The sequence below is a fragment of the Cebidichthys violaceus genome, unplaced genomic scaffold (assembly GCF_023349555.1).
Source record: "Cebidichthys violaceus isolate CVI_PGR_0920_01 unplaced genomic scaffold, fCebVio1.0.p SCAF_24, whole genome shotgun sequence".
NCBI classification, from domain to species: domain Eukaryota; kingdom Metazoa; phylum Chordata; class Actinopteri; order Perciformes; family Stichaeidae; genus Cebidichthys; species Cebidichthys violaceus.
Window position 1 is genome coordinate 6,078,810 of NW_027176417.1, and position 25,309 is coordinate 6,104,118.

The 25,309-nt window shown below is 46.2% G+C and overlaps 3 protein-coding genes across 4 annotated transcripts in view; 2 read left to right on the plus strand and 1 right to left on the minus strand.

Moving 5' to 3' along the window:
* Nucleotides 1–1,436: 1,436 nt before the first annotated feature.
* pspc1 (paraspeckle component 1) lies at nt 1,437–12,793 on the plus strand. Of its 2 annotated transcripts, XM_068719687.1 has the most exons (10): nt 1,437–1,895; nt 2,357–2,506; nt 2,607–2,758; nt 2,853–2,948; nt 3,047–3,243; nt 3,366–3,450; nt 3,550–3,658; nt 6,974–7,031; nt 9,471–9,607; nt 9,978–10,801. In XM_068719687.1, exons 1-10 carry the CDS (start codon nt 1,515–1,517, stop codon nt 10,218–10,220), a joined length of 1,608 nt encoding a protein of 535 aa, XP_068575788.1. In that variant the 5' UTR covers nt 1,437–1,514; the 3' UTR covers nt 10,221–10,801. The 2 variants fall into 2 exon arrangements, with proteins under 2 accessions (XP_068575788.1, XP_068575789.1); XM_068719688.1 differs by lacking the exons at nt 6,974–7,031; nt 9,471–9,607; nt 9,978–10,801 and adding an exon at nt 12,630–12,793.
* A 14-nt stretch (nt 12,794–12,807) lies between these two features.
* Nucleotides 12,808–22,951, plus strand: LOC137879110 (rho GTPase-activating protein 20-like). Its single transcript, XM_068719686.1, has 16 exons — nt 12,808–12,886; nt 15,370–15,455; nt 16,407–16,580; nt 16,692–16,841; nt 16,955–16,996; nt 17,198–17,282; nt 17,382–17,459; nt 17,992–18,058; nt 18,274–18,450; nt 18,538–18,710; nt 18,784–18,948; nt 19,408–19,520; nt 19,634–19,826; nt 20,355–20,463; nt 20,675–21,444; nt 22,205–22,951. Exons 1-16 carry the CDS (start codon nt 12,815–12,817, stop codon nt 22,892–22,894), a joined length of 3,144 nt encoding a protein of 1,047 aa, XP_068575787.1. The 5' UTR covers nt 12,808–12,814; the 3' UTR covers nt 22,895–22,951.
* A 722-nt stretch (nt 22,952–23,673) lies between these two features.
* Nucleotides 23,674–25,309, minus strand: part of LOC137879223 (adrenodoxin, mitochondrial-like) — a 1,984-nt gene continuing 348 nt past the window's right edge. Inside the window, exons 2-4 of the mRNA XM_068719901.1 lie at nt 25,287–25,307; nt 24,714–24,843; nt 23,674–24,500 (exon numbers count right to left, since the gene is read on the minus strand). Coding sequence (XP_068576002.1) covers nt 24,392–24,500; nt 24,714–24,843; nt 25,287–25,307 — 260 coding nt within the window. The 3' untranslated portion in view covers nt 23,674–24,391. The remainder of the gene's footprint in view (nt 24,501–24,713; nt 24,844–25,286; nt 25,308–25,309) is intronic.

Consider the following 25,309-nt stretch of genomic DNA (forward strand, 5'->3'; position numbering starts at 1 on the left):
ATAAGCGACACCACAGCTGGACCAGTAAACATATTCTATAATTAGTATCTATGAGTAGATCAATAAGAAGTGATCCGGCATTGTCATTATAATCCGAGTATTTTTGTAGCCAAGTACAGTACTTGAGCTCAATTATGAGGTACTTCTACTTCACTAGGCTAAAGGCAAACGTTGAAGACTACTTTTTACTCCATTACATTTATCTGACGTAACATATACGTTGAACATTTTTCACATGAATCGTATGATCACTGTTTAAAATGCTATACTTAACGATCAGAATTGGCTCCACCTCTATAGCAGCTATAGCACTGACATGCTTGTTGTACATTAATGCATCGGTATTAACGATCAGCATTATAACACTCACTAATTAATGTTCGATGAACATAAACTTCATTAAGACGAAGATGTTTCAGATATGTAAAATGATTGCTTAAGGGTTGCGCTCAGGATCAAAAGAGATCAAACAACAAATCTCTGTACTATAATGAGCATGCATTATGTCTGTAGGCTAATTACAACGATACCCCCACAAACCTCTTGCTTATTAATATTCCCTGAGTGAAGCACATGTGGACAGACTCATACGTGGACTCCTCAGTGACAGGAGCCCTCTGACTTTGTCTGGATCACACAGGATCCCTGACAGGAGAGCAATGAGTTCCCCAAACAGAGGAATATGCACACAGATGTGCCATAATATCTGTACAGATGGCCAGTGCATCATGGGAATAGCTCCCAGCAGGCCCCTCCTAAGCTTACACGTTGCTCAAATGACAAAAAACGGAGAGAAAAAGACACGTAATGTAGCGGATCAGTCAAAACGTGATTGTTCATGTTGGAAATAAGGCTTGGGAGCTTTAAAGGGGACATATCACGCTCATTTTCAGGTTCATATTTGTATTTTTGGTTTCTACTAGAACATGTCTACATGCCTTAATGTTCAAAAAACAATTTATTTTTACTATTTCTATTATAATAATAATAGAAGTGCCAACACCAGTTAATTATGTGCTAACATACTCTAATAATGTTAGCTCCACATCAAAACATTACTATATAAAGAACATACATACATCTTACTCATGTTTAGTTGATTAATGAGTCCATCCATAGAACATTAATCAGCAATAAATCAAATACTTCTGTCACTCATTGTCAAAGCAACAGTTTTATTCACATATTTATTTATTATCATTAATATTAATATTTATTTATCTCTCAAATGTGAGGATTTGCTTCTGTTATTATATATTATATAATATTATTATATTATTCAGTGTGTTGAAGGGTGGAAGTTGATGATGATGATGATGATGGGGGGGTCACAAAAATTGCAGTTGGCGTCCAAATTTTCCACGCCCCTTGAATGGATCCAAACAGCAAGTTGCGCGCGCATGCACCGCCATCTTTGAAATTCAGGAGGTGTGCAACATCAACACACCGGCCCACGAGCCTTCTCCTCAAAGTTTCATTTTAGGTAACGTCCCAAAAACCTACTTCCTTCGAGAATGGCTAACCGAAATGTGCAACAAGCGACAATGCAAAGCAGCAATTCTCCCCAACCGGAGAGGACCGACTCTCCGGCGCAGTCTCCGGCAAACAAAGACAGTCCGGCTCCGCAGCAGCAGCAGCAGCAGCAGTCACCCGCGGCCGAAGGAGCCGAAGAAGCAGCCGGAGAAGGAGTCGAAGAGGGACGGGCTGAAATGACTTTTGATATCACGAGTTTTCGGAAGCCCGGTGAGAAGACGTTCACCCAGCGCTCACGTCTGTACATCGGAAACCTCCCGGTGGACGTCCCGGAGGAGGAGTTCAAACTCATGTTCGCTAAATACGGGAACATTAGCGAGGTGTTCATCAACAGAGACCGGGGGTTCGGCTTTGTTCGCTTGGTAAGTTAACGTTTATTGACTTTAAACAGTGCTGTTGGTTTGACTTAAGCTAACCTGTAACTTCACGTGTTTTATAAATGGACCGACATGTGGCTAACAGGAGCTAGCTAGCTGCTATGTTAGCATTAGTGCAGGTTGACTTGACGCCCATTCATATCTAACAGTGTCTGACATTTAACAATAACATCATATTTTTGTGGAACCAGGTGTATGTTTCAAAATTGCATCCCATTACACCACACTGTATCGAGTAATGTTAGGATTTCCTATTTTTAATTGCACTGGAGTTGATTCTATTTGGACTTGTGTGACACATTTTCTCTGGTATGTATATACTGTATATAGAAAACACGTTGAACTGTTTAATAGGTAGTGAAGATAACAATTGTAAAGGCATGTATTCTGCAGCCCTTATGAAAGCCACGACCTGCCTCACTGGTATCATCGTCCTTGTCTTCCAGGAAACCCGCATGCTGGCAGAGATCGCTGTGGCCGAGCTGGATGGGACCGTTTTGAAGAATCGCCCAATCCGGGTCAGCCTTGCTACACATACCGCTGCCCTGACGGTGCGCAACCTGTTGCCAGCAGTAACGAACGAGCTGCTGGAAGAGGTGCGAACAAGAGCGTTAAAATCTCAGATCTGCGAGTTTACTTCCTGTGTCCGCTGCTCTGTGGAACATGTAATCTGAAAACAACCCCTCTACCCATCAGGCGTTTTCTCAGTTTGGCCCGGTGGAACGGGCCGTCGTCGTGACGGATGACCGCGGTCGCCCCACCGGGAGAGGCATCGTGGAGTTCGCAAACAAAATAGCTGCGCGCAAAGCCCTGGAGCGCTGCACGGAGGGAGCGCTGCTGCTGACCACGTAAGGAGCGCGGGGATGATTGGACGACCCGTCGCTGACCATCGTTTTAATACAATATCGCAGGTTTAATTCGTTGTCGTCCCCCTGTCTTCAGCACGCCTTGTCCGGCCATCGTGGAGCCCTCGGAGCACTTTGACGACCAGGACGGACAGCCTGAAAAATCGCTGCAGAAGTCTGCAGCCTACTATAAGTGAGTGTAAAATGATTTGTAGTCATCTTACAGTACGTTGTGTTATAGTTAAGATGTGCTTGTTCTTTTTTTGTATTGATGTTCTTTTTTACCCCCAGGGAACGAGAGCAGATGCCCCATTTTGCTCAGCCGGGGACATTTGAGTTTGAGTATTCGTCTCGCTGGAAAGCTCTCCACGAGATGGAGAAACAGCAAAGAGACCAGGTGGACAAGAACATCAAGGAGGCCAAAGAGAAACTGGAGGCCGAGCTGGAGTCGGCCAAACATGAACATCAGCTCACGTTAATGAGACAAGGTACGGGCTGCTTTAGTGTACTTTGTATCTCCGATTTGAAATACGTATTTGTGTATTATGCACCGTTCGTTTTGTGTCAGAGAGCGAGCGCTGCGCTATAAATCCTTCCTCCCTTCTTCCAGATCTCATGAGACGTCAGGAGGAGCTGAGGAGACTGGAGGAGCTCCGCAACCAGGAGCTGCAGAGAAGGAAGCAGATAGAGATGAGGTGCGTTTTCCTTTCCTGAGCAAACCAACAGGACAGACAAGTTTGACTTGATTGCGTTTCATTTGACTATTCTCTGTCTTCACTCTCATCCGGCTGTAGGCATGAAGAGGAGAGGAGGAGGAGAGAGGAGGAGATGATGATGAGACACAGAGAACAGGAGGACCCGAGACGCCAGCCGGACGGCTTCAAACCAAACTACCACGATAACGTGAGTACAGCTGGACTACACACAAGCAGTCAAACACACTTCAGCTCCAGTCTCACACACACACACACACACACACACACACACACACACACACACACACACACACATATCCAGTCAAGAATTACAGCCATCGAGGGGTTAAAGTTGTCCTGCAAACACATACGTAACCTTTCTCTCTATTGATCATCGCCTTACTTGTTCTTACACTGATTTTATTTTTTGTAGTTCATCATAAGAAATTAGAAATACACATGTAGTGTTTTAAGCATTTAACACACTAAATGTCATAGTATTTGTGTACCATAGTGTGAAGTGGTTGTGAACAGCTTGTACAGTGTTCATACGCGTCTGGAGTTCACCGCTCTGCATCCTCAGTTATTGGTCTTTGACGTCAGAGTAGTTTTCTAGTTTCTCCAGCAGCTTTCAGTCTGCATCTGTACATCTCATTTTAGCGTGCGCTTCAACAGGAAGGATCCCTCGGAAGCTAGAATAAATACCATAAAGTTTTAACTTTGTCCGGAGCCCAGTTTTTGGTCGACGTCGAGCCTCTTTCTTCATTTCCGATGCTTTTGCTTTTCCTACATTTGAGCAGAACCTCCACTGAACCGCGTCGCCGTAGAGGGAATTTGTTATTTCCTTGTCGCAGCTTTCAGTGACTTGTATAGAGACAACATTTTCACATTCATAACGACTCTCCTGTGTTTTGACAGTTGTGTTCAGGCTGCAATGGTAACGCATCACTGTAATACTGTGGTTCATTGTGTCCCATGGGATCGGACAAACACCCACTCTCGTTCGGTTGTACTGCTTATTTATGAATAATGTATCGTGGTCTTCGTTTGGCCTCCTCCTCTCCTGATCCTTCTTTCTGAACTGTGATGCAGCTGCACTTTTACAGAGGAGCTCTAGTTGTTTCCTGTAAGTTTTGAGGATTTTGTATTCCTCTTCATGAACATTTATACTATTCTTTCAAACGTACAGATATAGATGGTTTCAGCGCGAGTGTCTGTTGGTGTGATATGTTGTTGATTTCTATGTCATAACTTTTCTCTTCAGATCCGTTGCTCTGTTTAGAGGTCCTGTTGGAGGCTGCAATCTTAACATGCATGTCACACACACACACACACACACACACACACACACACACACACACACACACACACACACACACACACACACACACACACACACACAACTCTCTTCTAGAACCATCCGTTTCATTTCACACCGACTCCTTCACGGTCGCCGGCTAAACCAAAGTAGTCTCTCCTCACTTTGGTGATTAATATCAGATTAGCCTGATCGACGAACACACACAGTTTAGGACGGAGCACCTTTCTTTAGTACTTTTAACCCGAGGGTGTGTCGTGTCATGCGGTCGGTGTGGATTGACACATTTGATAATGAGTACACACTCTTCACTTCCCGTACAGCAACAATGTGAACTCCACACGAGCTTCCTTTGCCGTTTTGTAAAACAAAAACTTTAATTTAAAGGTGTTTATTTTTTATTTTTTTTTACACATTTATGTAAGTTTATTTTTTGGTTGTTGGAAGGAAAATTGTTAGTGATGACTCCCATAATATTAGTGCTACCTGCTGCCATCTAGTGAGTATATTAGCTGCAGCCTAGACGTCACTGTTGGATGTGCCGACGGACAGATTTGATGTCCTAGATGTTAGTAGAAGAATGATGAAGGGCTTCGTCATACTTTGAGCATGCTGCTACTACTTCTCCTTGTTATAATTGCAACATACTGACCATTTAACAGGTAAGTATATACAGATTACTAATGTTGAGCATCACAATATTTGCAGTAATTGAACATATTATATTATATATTGCTGTATGTGTGGGACAAATTCTGCCATTGCTGTAGCTGCATAGTTTTTCAAATTAATAGTGCAAACCAGGCCATGGGTGGCCGATATGATCTGGACGTCTGTGTTTTCGCCGCTGCCTCGGCCCGTTTGTGTTACTGTGTGACTTTGGTGAATCCGGGGTGACCGTGGATAAGCGGGAGAGCAGGGCCGCCTTTCAATCGGAGGGTCGGCGGTTCGATCCCCTGCTCCGCTAGTCTCACGTCAATGTGTCCTTGAGCAAGACGCTTAACCCCAAAATGTCTCCCGTAGCTGCGTCTACGGTGTGTAGATGGATACCGAATTGTAAGTCGCTTTGGATAAATGACTGTAATGTAATGTAATGTACTCCGAGCTAACCCTTTTAAAAACACCAAAGTCACACAGTAACGCAAACAGACGGGTCCTGTGTTCTGCGAGGTGTGTGAAAATGTAGACATTAATGATAGTCTATTGAGTATTTGGTCATTGATGTCCAATTGGTTTCAGTGAGTTGGACGTTTAATAGAACTATTTTCATTAAAATCCAGCTCAGTGAAATCTGTTACTGTGGAAATTGAAGTTTATGTGAAGCGGAGAGAGGATTGTGTATTTGTTTGTGTGTGTGTGTGTGTGTGAATGAAATGTATCCATAACTGTGTATTGTGAGAGGGGGTGTGTGTGTGTGTGTGTGTGTGTGTGTGTGTGTGTGTGTGTGTGTGTGTGTGTGTTTGGGCCCTGAAACACCAAGCTGACGGGCGTCACTCGCTCTAATGTCCAGCACCGTTCGCCGTAGGCGGCCATCTTTAACAGGCCGATGACTATTTAATCTGCATCGGAACCAGTCGCCAGTTTAGTGCCGTTCGTCCTCCTTCACGAGAACGGACCCTCAGCTGGCAACACCGATGCCGAGCGTTGTCGGCTCTTTTATCGGTACGTTAATGTTTCGGTGTAATTTATCGTGGAGCTGCAGCAGCTGCTCCATGTAACTATGAACTGAGCTGTAGTATTTGTGGATGAGGGCTTTGCTGTTGCTGATCTCCAGAGTCACCCTGGTGTGTCGGGGCCCTGCGTGAATGTTGTGAATGTTTTTATCACATTTTGATTTGATTGGGTCCAGAGGCTGACATAAATAAATGCTTTATGACGACAATAGCCTGAAGCCCATTTAATGTGGCTTATTTTTTTAAAGACATACTCGCACTCCTCCAGATCATCAGGTGTGACGACCCGATTACGTTTCCAGAGTTTAAATGGATACAAGGAAGCGCTGAGCTGAACCTTAAGTTCACCTTTTCCATCCCCCATAAATAGTGATAATCACATTCCTTTAAGAGCCAGTGGGCAATTTGTATCATCAGTTCTGTGTAGAGAAATGATTACTTTGACAGTGTGAGTGTTGGACGACAGCCCATGCGCTAAAGATTTGTTCTCTAGCGGAGTTTTGTTCTGAAGGCTCTTCTTCACTTCTTCCAGAGAGAACAGGAAATGAGAGTGGGTGAGCTGGGCCCTCGTGGAGCCATTAATATGGGAGGTACGGGCATGATTGTGTAAAGACCGGTTGATCCAAAGACCGGATCAAGTGACGACGATGATGATGATGATGATGATGATGATGATGATGATGATGATGATGATGATGGCGGCTGTCTTAATGTCATTTATTACCTTTATTGGTCTTGCATCCCAAGTGGCTCCGTTTCAACAACAATTTTTGTAATGATTTAAGTTTCACTTTGTATGTTTTGACTTCTTTTTTGGTGTGAAATGGAGTCACATGGGATGCAATGCAAAGGAGAAAAAAAAACCCATAATACACCACATGACAACATAATGTGTTTACTAACAGAATATGCCGTGTACTGAATGGGCTCGTTGTCGGGGTGAGGTTTCATAGTTTGGGAAATGTTCGGTCCCTGAGCTCTCATCCTGGAAATCGAGTGATTTAAGCGTTACATTTCTAAGCTGCTGTAGCCTTTAAGTCTCTTCTTACTGTACATCTTAAAGGCCGCAGCACTTGTTTATCACTTTAAAAAAAAATAAACATAATTGTTGTTCATGACTGGAAATAATTGGAGACAAACGTCTGTTTATTTCGATCGTGAATGAAAAGTGACGTAGATGTTGATCTGCTGAGGATGAGGGGCCGGGGACTGAAGTTCAAGTCTGTAGAGAGAGACAGATTGTTAGAGGTTCACCGTATACAGACCATAACCGAGGATTGCACATCATCTATACGAACAACTGCCGTGTTCCGTTTTTAATGTTGCACAAATTACAGTAGCATCCAGTGTTTGGGTCGGGGGTCGGCTATTGTTTTAGTCTCGGTTGTTCCGTCTTCTCCTGGTGTGTTTACAGTCGCATCAAACCTCAAACTACATTGAAAACGTAATGGAAATATGTTGTACGGTCTGCTGCAATCGTTCAATGCCTCAGTGGACATTTAAGCCTCGGCGCTTAGTTTACATCATGATTTATTTGCCACGTCTGTTTCCATTGCACCGAATTTTGTAAGTCAGCCGAGCACAAAGGTTTTTGCAATATTTCAACTTTCCGTTATTTCCACTCGGGTGTTTTAATGCATAAATTGAAAATGGGAACGCTTTTATCGCCACACGGTGTCTCGAAAGCTATGTTGTAAAATGTCCAACAGTGTATAGCCCCGATTTAAAATGAGCTGAATTGATATTATTAGCGTTAGTTATTATTTTGATCAAGGTGCACTTGCGGCCATTCTGCCAACACTTTGTAGACGCGTCTGTAGTTCTTCTCGCAGCGGGAGATGTCGGAGGTTTTACGTTTCTTATCCCAGGCTCGGGGGCCGATGCAAGTGTTTAATCTCCATTCGGCTGCTCAGAATGACAGTTTGAAACTGTAGAGGTGCTGCCAGCACTTTGACATGTTTTGCCTCACTTGTCCATGCTGTGTACGGTTCGCATCAGCAACATGAAGCCCATCCAGAAGTGCCTTAAAGCTGCATTCTCTCTAGTGTCCAGCAGGGGGCGACTCCTCTGATTGTATAGAAGTCTAGTCTAAAATGACTCTACTTCTCTCTTGATTTATTCCCTCAGTAAACATTGTAAACAGGAGTTTATGGTCTCAATCTCTAGTTTCAAGTCTTCTTCAATACAGCATGATGTTCATTTAGTACATTATGGTCCATTTAGAGTCAAACAGACCATAAAGCAGGGGATGCTTTAGGGCGGGGCTACTGTGATTGACAGGCTTCTCGACCGCAGCGTCGCTCCTCTAAAGTCCAAACACGGTCGACTCCGTTCACTCGTTGCAAGAAAACCAAGGTGGCAATGGCCAAAAGTCAAACGTCTGATGATACTTTTAGCTGCGTAGGTCGTTTTTTTCTACACTGAAATCTGTTTGTGGATCGGTGTGATTGGGATTGAGCCTGTGATCTCTGTGCTGGTTGTTTTCTAACCGCTCTGTATGCCCCATGACTTAAGATGATGTGCAATCCGAGGTGTAGTTATCAAAAGATGTGGAAGTTGAGTTGAGCCTCTCTTTGTTAATAACACATCTTATCTATAAAGTGTGACTGTTAATATCTACTTAAGCATAATATATCACCAGTTGGCTACTTCAAATTAACGTTGGTTTTTGGTTGTATTGACATATTTGTATATCTTTTATTTATATATATACATATATTCTATCACATATAAGTAAAAAGAGGAGGTTGCTTGATGATAGAGCTGTTTGTAAAGGTCTTACTTCAAACAGATAAATGTTTACTGTTAAAGTGAACTGTTGCGGTGCTTTTTAAATGTTGTTTTTTTTAAAAGGAAAACACCAATTCTAGATTGCAGTCGTCATCGGATGACAGATAATCACACGAGCTGTCGACCAAAAGCCAACGTTAACTGTCGTTGTTAGTTGCAGCGTTGTTTGCGGGGCGTTTTGAGTACTTTTACCCCGACCCACCAAATCACAAACCAATGCTCCGTTGTTTTGCGCATAGATGGCTTTAACCAGGGCTCTCCGGGGCCCAGTGGTAACCAGGGTCAAATGATGGGCATGAGTGGAAGGGGAGGAGCCATTGGCCCAGAGGGAACTGCAAATATGGGGACACCTTTGATGTCAGAGAATGGAGCCATGGTAATGTATCAGGAAAAATAGATTAGTCCATCTTCAACGTTAAAAAGTATTCTACAAGAACAGTACGTCAGTCAAACTGTGTTTAGGAACTAAAAGTAAAATCAGCTTTATTTTGAATCTTATGCAGAAACAAATACTAAATTTGTAAAGACCTTTTAAAATTTGTTTGAAACTGTAGACTTAACTAATAGTCCCTTTCCTCTCTTTCTCTTTGTCTGCTTGGTTCACCTCCTTTTACTCTCGGATGGCCACGCTCGGATCAAACCCGGACTCGTTTGGGATACAATGTATTTGTCTCCGGCGCTCAAACGTTCTCCCGATTATACATCATTCCCGTCTTTTTCATTTCGCGGACTACGTGATACTTCAGCGAAAAGATAGATTCCCGCAGGGTGGATCGATGGGGGGGCGACCAGAAGTTGAATCCCCAAAGCAGCAGCAGCAGCAGCAGCAGCAGCCACAGCAGCAGCAGCAGCAGCAGCCACAGCAACAGCAGCAGCAGCCACAGCAACAGCAGCAACAACAACAACAGCAACAGCAACAACAACAGCAGCAGCAGTCGCCATTGGGCCCTCAAGCCGGGAGGGGGAGTCCGGGGGGGGGGGGTCTTTGATGGGCCAAACAATAAGCGCCGCAGATATTAAATCCTCTCTGATCACGGAGACACGGCACTCGTGGATCTTTGTTTCTGCCCCCGTCCAATCATGTCTTTGTTTCACGTCGGTGGGAAATCGGACAGATTTTTGTGAGTTTTGTATTTTTGATTCAATTCTTATGTAAAGCAAGTTGGGGACAAGGAGCATTAATTTATAAAAGGACAGGATAACGCTTTGGATCGACACTTATTTGCAGTGTGAATGCACGATATCTTTCCCATCTAATTGCTTTTTCTGTCTGCTGAATATTAAATGCAAAGGAGTCTCAAAGCATGTCAAGAAGGCCTTTGCCATTGTTTTGGGTCGACTTTATGAAGCTGCTGTGTGGGATTGTTACATTGGACATCGAGTCAAACTGAAAGGTGGTGCGACACCCAAAACAACCCCCCCATGTTGCTGGGAGTTGCTAGTACTTTGTGGTCGTCCCTTCAAACCTACTGTTACTCTTAACTAATTAGATGTTCGATCCTGAAGTGAGTGAATGTTTCTGCAGCTGTATCTGATGGTGAAGAGAAATAAAACATTTGTAGGAAGTCCTGTCTCTGTGTGATTTGAAAGAATTGTCATTTTCTCCATAAACGTAACCCTTTTTTTTTTTTTTACTATGTTTGCAAGTTATTGTGTGTGTTTGTGTATATTTGTATTATATTTATATATATATATAAAATACAGATAAAGTAATATAAATACAAATAATGAAGGAAACTGACTTTTACAAAAGGGTGGCATTTGTATCGGAGCAGGTCAGCGTTGGTAGTACGTCCCAGTTTAGTAGATTTGCATCCTTCCAGTTCACAGTTGTCCTTTTTCCTGGCGATCATTCAAAGTATCTGCAGTATAAACCTCAGATGTGTAGATGTGTGTCCCACTGCTAGGATTTTAACAACTTCTGCCTTGACTTTAGTCCAGAGCCCCTTGGATTACTGGACACGGTTGGCGACGTTCTTTGATCATTTCATCTCTCGGCCTCACTGGGCTCCTGATGACTGTATCGAAGGGGACGATTAGTTGATTGATGCTTTAAGGGCGGGGGGGGGGGGGGTGAAAGTGTGTTTGTAGCATAAAGGTTGGGAGGCAGAGAGGAGGGGGCTCGGTGCTTTTCTCTGCCATGCCCAAGGCTGCTCATTACCAACACGAAGGGAAGGTAATCATTGCAGTGATCCAGTTCTTTAACGGGGCTGAATACTCCGCGTCTCTCTTCTTCACTTTCTGGCCTTGTTCTGCTTTAGCCCAGTTTGTGGCCCACTTCTGTTTCTAGAAGGACAATCGATTTTGGGGCAATTGTCATTTGTTCTCTTGAAAACGTCCTAATTTGCTCCCCATGTGGTTTAGTACCACCCATGTGGTCAGGCGGTTCTTATGCGCCCACTGGGCCTTTAGTCCTAAATGTATCCACTTATCCATTAGGAGTGTTTTTATCACAGCTTTGACGCGTCCACATCTGCTTTACAGATCAAAGATGATGTCCCTTTGTAGAGTTAATTGAAGAAGACTCGTTTGAGGGCGTCCTACATTACGACCGTACGGCCCAGATTGCGGTCGGTACTATTCATGACGGTTTCCCAGAGACACTGGAATCTAATAATGTGATGGATGAGCCTGGAGCTAATCTGATAACGCATCTCAATAACTTGTTTGAGTTCAGAAAATGTTCCCAGGATTCATTTAGAGTTTGAACTGTTTTCTTTTCCCCCCCCCTCGTTGTTTGCACTCCCAAAGAAGGCAGTGGTGTCGTACACAATGATGAAAGTGACAGAATACTGAGAGGACTATAAAGCGATGGAACCCAACCTGCAGGTTCTGTAAGATGAATCTGATTCAAGTATGTTACATGAAATCTTCAAATAATGTAATTATTTTGTTGAAATATGGAATGCAAGTTTGGCTTTTTGCTTCCGGGGAGGAGGAACTATTAACATAACTATTCTTGTTATTTTCCAGTTTGTGTTGTGTTTTCAGTGGAGCAAAACTAAACCAACAAAAGTCAATATTGAACACTTTTATTCCACTTTACATAACGTAGAACATGGATAATAATGCCACTTGGTTTGGTATGCGCACTCGTCCATCTCTTGGAACAATGTGGTCCCGATGCAAACATCTGTTGGTACCCAACAGTCGTTATCGTTGTCTGTTTTGAGGTGAACCTGGTAAGTTAAAACTAGACGGGCTTATTTATTTTTTACAGCGTGTTGGCGCCGCCTCCCTTCTGTGCGTAAAGACGCGTTAAGAAGTGATAATCCAGACAGGAGGTGGCTTTGGTGACAGCACAGCCGTCCGCCGACGAGTGAGGAGGGAGCGATCGCTGCGTGACAACTTCTGTTTGATTTCTTTTCTAACGCGTCTTTAATTGTCCCTCCTCGCAGATCACGTTCGTCATCCACGCGCCCTGCTCGCAGACTAAACAAAAAGTTTCCCGCGACTGTCCAAACGAGCGCGCGCTGGGGATGGTTTCTTTCTCCCGGAGACGGAGCTCATTCATGGGATTTCTCTCGAACGTGCATCACCTGTGGGCGGTTGGACAGTGAGCCGGAGGGCGTCCGGAGGCTGGATGGACAACATGTCTCCGCAGCAGCAACAGGACAGCCTCAGCCGAGGCGGTGGACAGCAGGACAACAGACGGGTACGATCTCCACACTGTCACCAGGGCTCCCGGTCATTGTTAACGTGAATGGAAACTTATTTATAGATAAATGTTTTTTTTAGTTCTATGAACTTTGAACACGAGTGCGCAAAGGAGCTACAGTTTGTCTCCGTTACATTTTGCGTCTTTTGTTAGTCTTTGGACTCTTGCGGTATTTAACTGTATAATATGACGGCAATATAGCAACTGCTCTATGAATGAGTGAATTGTCCCCGTGAGCGCGGTCCCGTCGGATGAGAGGTTAGTTCGGAGTTCACAAGCGCGTGGACGCGGTCAAACCTGCGAACATGTTTCAGGATGATGGCGGTCAAAATGGCAAATGTTTGGTGACATAATAGTAACATAATATAATCAGTATAATAAGTTCACAAATGACCAATAACAGTGTAATGTCGTTGTTAAGAGAGTTTAAGTGTTAATCAATGTAATCATTAACATCTACAAGTCATCAAGCATCTGTTACGAATGTATGAACAAATCATGAATCCGGCCAACGTTAATCAGCTAAATGATTAATGGAATTGTTGTCGGCAGATTTCTAAACATAACTGTAGTGTAACATATCGGATCCACCAGTCAGCTGAAGGTTTCTGTACCGTAAAGGAGTTTATACAATTCAGAAAAGTAACTTTTGATAATGGGTTAAAAGTTCATTTTCGAGCAAAAATGTCAAACATTTGCTTGTTGCAGCTTCTCAAATGTGTTTTGCTACTTTGTTACATCACCGCGAACGTAATCTATCTGGATCTAGGATTACTTGTGAACTACTTCTCAGACGGTTATGGACAAAACAACGAATCAAACACACAATTTGAAATGTATTTTGCCGAATATGACGTAAATCTTAACATGACCCCCGTTTCAGTTGTCCTTTATTGATTCATTCACTTATTAACAGTAACTACCTTTAAGAAGTCCCGGTAATGCGCGTCCTTGTTTTCATCAATGATTGGTAATGACTCTTGACAGCATGAGTAAATGCAGATGTGCAGTTCCATCTGCGATGAACCCAAATCCCTTAACGGTTAATGAACCAGCCCGGGGAGCACTTGTCCTTTCCAACACGGTCTGTGTCCCAACATGAGACTCATATCTCCATGTGAGCTTATGTTTATTTGGAGTAGTGAAAGGTTACATTGTCGGAGTGTAAGGAATGTTTCACCGCTGTGCGACCCCGCTAAATCAATGATATTACACTGTGAAATGTCAGAAATGCGCGGAGGTGGGATTGATCTTTGCTCACCGAGGAGCTTTTGATCATTTTTTGTATTTTTATTTTTAACTGAAAGCGGTCGAAAAGGCACGCAGACAAATTGGTGACGTCGTTCAGTCGGTCCAGACTGAAATATCTCAATGTCATCCCCCGAGGATGAATCGCAATAACGTCTGTGATGAACTTTTTAGTTTTATTTCGCACAAAACTACCCAAGTACCCATCGGCCTCGGCTGTAGGCCGACAAATCTGACCCAAACGGTTTTGAAGAAGATGACCAACCCTCGCCTTCAAAGTTAGTTTACCTATTGACCCACAATGAAATATCTGCGGTTATGCAACAGCTGTTTGCCACCTTGCTTCACGCTTCAATTTGATGAAATGAAAGTTGAACGACCCGCGTGGGGAAACTGGGACAATGGGATCAAAGCGAAGAGAAATGGGGTCTCGATATGGCAGCAAGCAGCGGCTGGTAGGATGCAGCACGATGGGAACAGCGGAGGAATATTTGTGTCTAGTCTGACGTCATTTAGACTTAAAGGACTCGCCTTTGTACACGACAGACACACACACACACACACACACACACACACACACACACACACACACACACACACACACACACACACACACACACACACACACACACACACACACAGGTGTGAGAGAGGTCGGGAGTGTCACGGCAGAGACAGATAGAGGCAACACAGACCGTACAATGTTGTCCCCCTGGCTAATCTTCACGCTCCGACATTCCTCCGTGTTTAAATTCTCCTGCTTCAATCGGCCTGTCCTGTCCTCCACGGTCAGTCCCGGCGGCGTGATGGATGTGCTGAACATCGGGAGCGCTCGTGTAGCGAATGAGGAGAGCGTAAACATGGCGCGAGCGCGCGGGAAATTCTGTCCACCTGCCTTTGAATCAGTGTGTAGGATTTAGTGCCATCTAGTGGTGAGGTTGTAGATCGCATGGGACGGAATGCCCCGTCGCTCATCCCTCCCTTTCCGAGTGTAGAGAACTACGGTGGCCTTCAGGTAAGGTAAAGAACGCCAATGTCTCCCACTAGAGCCAGTATTTGGTTATTTTACACTAATGAAAACGTAGTTATGAATATTATATTCCATTTCTACCAATAGATCACCTGCATTCACTTTGAATCATTTCTGTCAAGTGCACAGTTCACGTCGATACATTAACGTCAGACAGTATTTTCAATGGGAGGAGCTCGTCCTTTGTTTTTGTCTCTTGCAGCGGACGAAGTCTCAGAGTTATCGGCGCCAGTCCGCCCCGTCTCTGGTCATCACCAAGGCCCTCATCAGGTCCAAGACCCTCTCCAGGTACTGTAACATAGATACACCGATAATATTCACAGTCGCCACAAATACCAGCAGCGCTCCACAGTTATCACGTCCTCAGAACCAACCGGCTCACTCACACACACACGCACGCACGCACGCACGCACGCACGCACGCCCCAGGCACAACCCGGAGTGAGGTGTCGAATCCACTGGCTCAGATAATCCAGACTTATCAGAGGATCAGGCGTCTATTAATAGCTCCGTCTTTGAGCGTACAGACTGAAAGGGAAGAAGAAATAACCTCGTTAAAAAGCGCCCACGGAGGTGGAGCGCCTCGCCAAACGACCCCAATTCCAGTTGAAATTCCCATAAAGCAATCAATGATTTTTGGAACTGTTTATATTTATTCAATAATTGCATTTACTTCCCGTCTTATAACCCAATGCTGGACTATGTTTAGCAGCACAACCCTTTGGCCGTTCTGCCCTTTATTAACAATTTAGAAAGATTCCTATTCAAATCTTTTGGGTGAAAAGCATGGATTTAAGGACGCGAGCACCGCGGGTCCCTTTTTAGATTTGACCCCGCACTGCACTCGTGACTTAGAATTACATAACGCAATTTACATAACGAAGAGTGCGGGAGTCCTTTGATCTCTTATCGATCTCTTAGTGGATCACGCAAACTCAATCTACAACAACATCAGTATTTGGAAGCTTTTTTGTACTTGAGGGAGAGAGAGAGAGACAGAGGTCTGAGGTGAATAATCTAATAAGAGACGAGGGCCGACCGAGTCGCGGCGTTTTACTCTGCGACGTGGGATAAACGCTCTAACCTCAAAACACGTCCTTATAAGAGAGAAAGTGAGTTAGCGGCTGCTTAGCATTAGTCAGAAGTACTTTGAGACAACAGAAGTGGGAGTGTCAAAGTGGTTTCATACAGTGCGTGTGGTACATATGAAGTAAAACGCGCCGTGCGTTTGTACCCCAGAGAGAGCTTCCTGGTTCCCGTGTGCCCAGAGACCTGCTCGTTGGTCCAGTCCTACCTCAGCGGCTCCGACAGGTCGTTCCTTCTCCACGGACACGCTCAGCTGAAGACCGGGATGCAGACCCAGGACAGACATCTCTTCCTGTTCAATGACACGCTGGTGATCGCCAAGGCCAAGTAAGCGCAAGTGTGTGTGTGTGTGTGTCCTTGTGTTAGGAACATTTCGGCTGCTCCTCGTGTGCTTTTAGTAGTGAATGGGGTCAGTACCTGGGTCTCTGCGTCACACAGGTCGGCCAACAACTTCAAGCTGAAGGCCCAGGTGTGCGTGCGTGAGATGTGGACGGCGGACTGCATGGACGAGGTGTGCGAGGGGAGCACGAACCCAGAGAGGAGCTTCGTCATGGGCTGGCCCACCTGTAACTGCGCGGCTACCTTTAGGTAACACACACACACACGTTTAAGACACTTTTTACCGCATGTCTTTTAATACCACCATGTTGAGAAAACAGACGAAATTGAAATGCGTTTCAATGACATGTCCTCCCGCTCAGCTCGGCAGAAGTGAAAGACAGATGGCTCCCCCTCCTCAAAAGGTAAAGTCCGCCGTCGTATGAAGCGTTTCCACTTAATGTGCGGAGAAGAGAGAAATGTGACGTTTCCTGTCCTCTCTCTCTCTCTCTCTCTCTCTCTCTCTCTCTCTCTCTCTCTCTCTCTCTCTCTCTCTCTCTCTCTCTCTCTCTCTCTCTCTCTCTCTCTCTCTCTCTCTCTCTCTCTCTCTCTCTCTCTCTCTGCAGTCGCATAAGAGAAGAGAAAGAGAGGGAGGAACCTAAAACCATTCCTCTCAGAGTGTACGGGAAGGGAATCAATACTTTTGCTGTTGTAAGTTGACTTTGACGATGAAGATTCTATACATATATTTGAACTTCCAGCGATTAAACCAGCGCGTCCTCCTCCTCCCCCTCCCCCTCCCCCCGTTAGACCAAGACGCTCCCGGTCAGCAACTCGGATTCCACCAATGAGGTGATCCGACTGGCCCTGCAGCAGTTCAGCATCATAGTGAGTGAATCTGCTCCTCCTGCTTTCATTAAGTGTAACGATGTGCTTAGAATGTGGGCACAAGCTACAGGTATAGAAAGTATATTCTTTTTAGACTGATTCTAAACACAACCGATCACCTGTTTAGGTCAAGCATTTGACACAAAGTAAGATAAAAGGGAAAAAGCGTTTTGGCTTCTTACATAAAAGTAAACGGTAGTTGTAAAGTATAGAAATGCTAAACTGTTTGTCCACAATGAATAGTAATATCTAAGAGATCTGTATGAGATTTATTTGAAACTCCCAAACACAGAACAGAGGGTGAAGTTTTCACAGAAGCCCCGCAGCCCAATGTCCGCTCAGTTGCGGCAGTTACATGTGATGTTACCACACGGCACGTAACAGCTGAGAGAATGCCGTTCTTTGTCACATTTGTGTGTGGTGGTGGTGGTGGTTGTTGTTGTTGTTGTTGTTGTTGTTGTTGTTGTTGTTGTTGTTGTTGTTGTTTTCTCTGAGGCCGTCTCGTCTTGTTGACTGTCTCCGTTTGGCTCAGGGAAATGTGAAAGACTTCCAGTTGTGGGTCATCTCCAAGAGGGACAACGCCCCCTACCCTCTGATTGGTCAGTGAGCGACGTCTTTAAATTGCCGCTTGGCCTTTTTCTTTTGGGCGCCGTTGTATTTTTAAATCACACTAGTAGCATTCATACCCAGAGAAGAGTGCGTGTACTCCGCCCCCTTCTGGGGTCGCCACGTTACGGTGCCGTTGATGTCTGATGTCAACCCCCATCAAAGGCCTCCAGGGAGTGACGCTGCCGTCTGGTCCTTCCCGTCTCAGGTCACGAGTTTCCCTTCAGCATCCAGATGAGTCACGTGAGACACGCGATGTCTCAGGGAGGCGGCGGAAGGGACCCCGACGGACAGAGGGCCATGCAGCTGGAGCAGATGCAGGTTTACAAGCAGTGCCAGTTCATCATGAAGCCGCGACCCATTGAAACGCTGCACATACCCGCAGGTGACGTCACTGTTTGTTCCCAAAAAAAAGTGAGAAAAAATAGCAGATTGAGTGTTTTTGTTCATGGTGTCATCTTTTGTTTTTTAGAGTGGTCTCAGAAGCCATTTAAAAGGAGGCGTTCCCTCATCACCTGGGCCTTCTGGAGAGGCTCCTCCCCTCACCTGAACGAGCCGTCCCTCGCCGGCGCGCCGCGCGGCTGCCTGTTTGGCCTGCCGCTCAGCTCCGTCTGCGTCGAGGACGCTCTGCCAAAGCCGGTGATGGTGAGTCTCTCTCTCTCTCAATCACTCTGTAAAGAAAAAGCAAGAAATACATCCCCCTCACCCCCCCCACCAGGACATGATGGCGTTCCTGTACCACGAGGGCTCGTGGACGCGGGGGATCTTCCGACGGCCGGCGGGCGCTCGGGCCGTCAGGGAGCTGCGGGACTCTCTGGACGCCGGAGAGTCTCAACTCCCTCTGACCAGAGACCACGTCTTCCTCATTGCCGGAGTGTTTAAGGTGAGACGGTATGTTTTAGATCGAGCTCAATAGGTGGGCCTCATCTTTCATCTTCACTGCAAATAGGCCCCGTTTAATGAGACCAAGGGCTTTGAAGAACATCTAGCACCGTGGTCATCGCCTCATTGACTCAAATCAGTAAGCGGAAAAGGAATGGGCTTCCACAGCTACTTTACCAGGACAAGCTGTTCACAGCAGCCTGGATTGGCTTGGTAATGTAATCTGGATTATAATCTGTTATTATCTGGAGGGATAACAGAGAGGCTCTGAGCACGAGTGCTTACGTGGCATATTTACACGACATTTATATGAATGATTGTATTTGATTGAGATCAAATCTCTGTTGTACCAAGTGATCCAAAGGTTTTACACCAATTCACCTGGAAATACAGGTGAATGAAATGGACCGGTGATACGTTTTTAGATGACGAATGTGAGATGCGTGCGCATGTTTTCCAGGACTTCTTGCGCAGCATCCCAAGCAGCTTGTTCTGTTGCGAGCTGCACGAAGAATGGATGGACGTGCTGGAGGAAGAGGAGGACGAGGAAGAACAAGTGCAGGACGTAAAGAGGTAACATGCTCAACGCTCTATACGGTTCCTCTAAAGTATTGCAGGGTGTGGCTGATCTTCAGCTCCAGAGAGCATTGCATCGTTTGATTTCCCCCGCTCGTCTATCTCCGCAGGATGATTTGCCGCCTGCCCAAAGAAAACGCCCTGTTGCTGCGCCACCTGTTGGCCGTGCTGCACGGCATCCAGGGCAACGCCCACGAGAACCAGATGACGACTTTCAATTTGTCGGTGTGCATCGCTCCCAGCATGCTTTGGCCTCCCGGAGCCCTTTGTAGCCCCGAGGTGGAGGGAGAAGGAACTAGGAAGGTAAGAAGGAAACGTCCCTTTAACGGCTACTGCAGTGTGGAATTTGGACCCAGATGGATCTGTAACTTTAGCTCCCACTGGCACCCAGCACCGTTGCACAATGTAATCGGTGTAAACCAAAGAGACTTTTAGCTCGGGACAAGTTCCAATACTGCGGTTTGCGATATGTCGACATTAATGTCGAGCTGGCCAAAGTGTCACCTGAATGTTATTTTAGAAAACGAGGTCTCGGTTAATCCCCCGCGCTAACGAGCTCATTGCGACACCTCTAGAAGCACATGGAGCCGTTCTCAGGAATGTCTGAGATCAGCTTCATAGAAAGGAATCAGTGTCACATTTTAGAAGGCTTTGACTTTTTGTCGCGTGGATGAAAACGTCACCGCTCAAGCACTTTGTGCCAGAAATGACGCGCTGGAGATAGTGAAAGCAGGAGACGGCTCCCACGCAGCCTTGAAAAGTGTCAAACAATGAAACACAAGTGACTCTCGGTCGTTTCAGCAGTTTAATATCAACCCTTGTCTTTGTCAGGTTTGCGAGCTGGTGAAGTTTATGATCGAACACTGTCAGCAGATAGTGGGCGAGGATCCCTCCTCCCTGTTTGGCGGACCGCCGCAGAGACTCGACACCGACGAGACGGGTACGGAAATATGACAAATGTTTCATCTCTTGCAGGCATTTAGAAATGTCCTCACACAGGAAACACAAGGCAGTGTCTTCTGCGAGCTAATGATCAAGTGCGGTTCTACAGGAAGAGACAAAGAAACAAAGTGACACGGGACTAGAAGTTGTAGGATGTCATCGTTTATTGAAATAATATAAATGTAGTTTGCTTTCCACGTCCGTCTCAGACTCCTGGCCGTACCCTCTGACGGACTCGTCCTACGACAGTCTGGAGAACGAGTTGGACCGCAGCGGCTCCCCGGGCTTCTGTGCCAGAAGACGCACGAGACCCAAAACGCTGCAAGGCAGCCTGGACTCCATCCTCACATTCAGCGACTGCGACCAGGACGCGGACCCAGATAACCCCCGGACCCGAGACGTGGACCTCTCCAGCCCCAGCCAGGACGAAACAACCGCCGACACGTCCTCCGCCCCGGAACCGCCGTCCCCGGACAGCCGGCACAGACGGCGGCGGCGCTCGGCTCCGGCTATAGCGTACAAGTTCCGGCCGCGCGTTTTGGGGGGTACCGACGGTCTCTCCGACGAGGACGAAGAGTTCTCCGACCAACCCGGCAGTCACGCCAGAGGAGAGCCAGCCGCTCTGGAAGTGAGCTCCCCCAGCCTGTCCTCCACCCCCACCTCCCCCGCACAGACCCGCTCCTCCCTGGACTCCCCAAGCAGCAACATCATCAGGGAGTCTAGGTTTGGGCTTTCCCCAAGCAAAACACAGCCGCCCTCCAGTTGTCCCCCTTCCTCTAAACCCTCAACGATCAGTTCAGCCGGTGGACATCTAGACACGGGGACTTGTCCAAAAGGCACCCCACCAAAAGAAGCAGTCAACCGGGAGACCTTAAAAGGCCGCAGCGGCCTCCACCCAAACTCTTGGCTGAAGAAAGACCGGAGGCTGTCACTGACCCAACCAGACAACTTGGAGAAAGAAGGCGAGGAGAAGACTGGGGTGAGTACGATAGTGTAACGAGTGAACTGCCTAGAACCTCGACAGTTGGTCAGAGGGGGTGGAAGAGAAACTAGGCAGAAGCAGTAGACATCAGAGGAGTAAACGTTGGCAGTGTAGAAGACCTTGTGAAGCAAGACATGAGGAAAGTTAGGAGTTCAGTAGCAAGAGATCGAAGAAGGGGGGAGGGGATTGGGCAAAGGGAGCACATGGCGGAACGCAAAGATGTATCAAGAACGAGGACCTAGCAAGCACAGCAAGGACAGACCATATAAACAAGGGCAAACCTTTTGTTAGGAGCACCAGGCCATGCGAAGGAAGGGAAAGCCATGAGACAAAGGCAGTGCCATAGCAAATGACCCCAAAGCAAGACAAGAGACCACAAGTAGAAAGGAAAGAGACACCTCAAACTAGGAAAGGCCAGAGCACCGTCCCCCAGCGGCCTCGTCCAAGTCGGACCTTGTCTAAGTCGGCTGCCTTTGTTCGCCCTCGCCTTCGTTTGCCCGACGCTTGAAAGCTGACGCTTCCAGGTTGGGGGGTTCCTTTAGTACTGCTGTCGCCCCTGATTGCTCATTGCCTGCCAGCAGCGTGGGTCCATTGAGCAGGTGATACTCGATTGGGTCGGACACTCTTCAACGGGGTTGGGATAGCTAATCACTGCTCGTAAAAGCAAGCACTATATCATTTGCCTTCCCTTGGTGAGCCGAGTATCTCTCCCGACGCGTCGGACACACTAACGTTAACTCTGTGTTTGTACAAACAGGGAGGATCCTCCAACAAGCCGCTTACCTCACCTGGTAAACATGTCCCAGAGAAAGGAAAGGCAGGAGGCCCAAAAGTCAAGCCCAAAAAATCCAGAGGAGCCTCCAAAGACGCAGGACGCCATGTGACGGGGTGGTCTGGCCAAGAGCCCCAGAAACTCTCGTATCTTCGACACGACTCGGCCGGCCCCCCTTCCCACCACCGCTCCGCGGGGAGTCTCCACTGGCCCGGGTCCCCCTGGCCCCCTTCTTCAGACTACCCCCTCAGCTTTGAGCAGCTCCACACCACCACAGGAAGGGAAGTGACCGAGCAGAGGTCGCCGTCTTTATTCTACAAGCGCAGCGGCCCGTCTCTGTCCCTGTTCAAGCAACACAAGTCTCACTCCGTCGGGGAAGGGTGCGACGCCCGGCGCCGGGGGTCAGAACCTGGCCGCCAGGTTGCGGACCGAGGCCCCGCCTTCACGCGGGCGAGGCTGCCCAGCGACCCGGGACTCCGGTCCTGCCTTTCTCCCAATGCCACCAAAGCAGTGAGGGCCTACTTCTCCTCTCACCCGCGCTCTAACCCCCAGAGCGGCCGAGAGGTGACGCTCGCCCTGGCGGAGAGTCGCAGGGAGTGGCTGAAGAGATGCAGCGACCCCGCGGCAGAGGTGGACTTTGACCAGCTTCTGTTTGCTGAAGAATCTTACGTCTGATCGCTACAAATCACTCATCTTCTGTCTGTTGTTGTCATCGTCGTCAGAGAGTTACACTTACAGCGTATTGCCCTTAAGGAAATGTGTTTATTTAGTCTCGGATGTCCGCAAGAATGGATTTAATCATACTGAAAGTCCAAACGCATAATGAAACTAACTTCAATCTTGTATTTAGCTTTCAAACTATATCAGGCCAAAGTTCAAATATGCCAATTTTAACTACCTGGAGTTGCCTTCTTCTTCTTTTATCGTGAACAAGCACAATCTCTCATTTCAAATAATCAACGCAATTGCCCCGATAGCAAACATGTGTTCGTTGCTTTTAACTACTTGCTACTACATCACTGTCACTCTGTTCCTTCATCATAATCACAACATTGTATATTTACAAGGCCTGTAATATCAATGTGCAATATCACTGTGACTTTTTGCTTGATAGGCTCCCAACTTAGTCAAAGCCAAGTGAATATTCACTATTAAGGGTTTTAACGGAACATTGGAGGAACTTAAACACTGCCAACGCCGATTACATTTTTCTGTCGAGTCTTTATTCTCGAACTGTTTGGTCGTAAACGACGTACGTCTTTATGAGGGTTGCTTTTTTTTAAGGCTTCTCACCATTTAAACGACATGCAGTAGCTACATTTGTAAATAGGATCCCAGCTTTTCCATTTGGATTCATCACAGACGTCCCGTCGCAATGTTTTTGGAAGCTTTATATTTTGTGCAGCTCAAAACTTTGTTACTGTAGGCCACAAGACTGCTGCTTTATTACGCGTCTGCAAATAAAATGACCTGAATATAATAACGCCTGACATCATTATTGTTATTGGTTCACAGAGGAAAAGGACAGGATTTGTCATGTTGCGCAACAAGACGGCATATTATTTTCATGTAAAAACTGACAGTTCAACGCGCCGTTAGAAAGGTGATTTTTTTTTTTTTTTTTTTATTACATAGTTTTTCACGCTATACATGATGAGTGTGTTCTATGTACAATCACATGGTGGAATTATACAGTTACATGGAGGAGCTGATCAAACAATAGTAGAGGGGATACATATGTGTGTAGAGTAAAATATGGGAGGGGTCAGCACAATCTTTAAGGCGTCGAGAACTGTTAGTTGCATTTCAACCATTTCCTTTCGTGAATATGACTGAATTTACACACACAGAGATGTAAACGTAGTCATATTTACTAGAAACTTTCACAGACATATTCAAAAGGCACAGCCGCAAACTACAGGGTTGATAAATGACTATGTGAAGCAAACTGCTGTCTCGGCTAAAAGTGATTAAAAAAAGGACAAGCCTCGCATCAGGAGGATTGTCTAGTTCTCTAGTGGTTTGCAGCTTTACTTTCAATCAAAATCATCATTCTTACATCCTGCTCATCGATGTCTGTGACTTGGAACTCTTCTTTTTAAAAAGGGGAGGAAACGATACTGTGGCAGTTCTAACCTGGCATAACCACAGTGTCTACAGAGACCGCTCAGCTTAAGAGGACCCGTCTTGGCTCTGTCGGATGTCGGCGACGCCCTCCGGTACCCGGACCACCATGCCGTCCAGAGACTTCGTCAGACAGATCTGGCAGCCCAGACGGGATCTGTGGGGACAAATGTAGCACTTAGTGCTCGCTTTACGGCAACAGAAAGGCTAAGACCCGCCCCTTCCGTAGGACAGCCGTTGGAAAAAATAAATATCTACGGTAGACAACACTCAAGTCTTCAAAAAGTCATTAAGAGTCATTTTATCAGACCGGGCTGATTGTGAGACTCGCATTGTCAGCACTTTTTTTTCTTAACACAAATCTCCTTACGTGTCAGTCAAGCCGTAGGCTAAGTCGAGCATGTCCATCTCCTCGTCTGTGACCGGCCCCAGAGCCTTATAGATGTCCTCGTTGAAGATCACATGACATGTGGAGCACGCCAGGGTTCCCTCGCACGCCCCTGAAACCAACCAACCAACCAACCAAACACACACAACACACAACACACACACACTTATCACTTTATCTGATGGATGACAGTCAGCCGAGTTACAGACAGCCAGCTGTTTGCTATGATTCTCAGAGTAACGACATGGCAAAAATACTCGCCGGCGAATATCTGGGGCTTTTATTGTGAAATGTAAGAAAGGAAGGATTTTGTGGGCTGCCTGGATCAGAAAATTAGGTTACGTTAATGTTACAGCCTGGGGTGGAGGGGGGTCCAGATGTAGAACCTAATGCACCACACACACACATAACAGCTACAACAAACACTTACATATTTACTACCGTTTCCTGCTTGCACGTTTCTCTTTGGAGCAGCAATAGCATGATTTTTATTTACTCGTGTCAACAGTTTGTGAATGCACCTCTCTTTTACTGTGTGTGTGTGTGTATATATACCAAAGCCATCAAAGTCAAGGTCT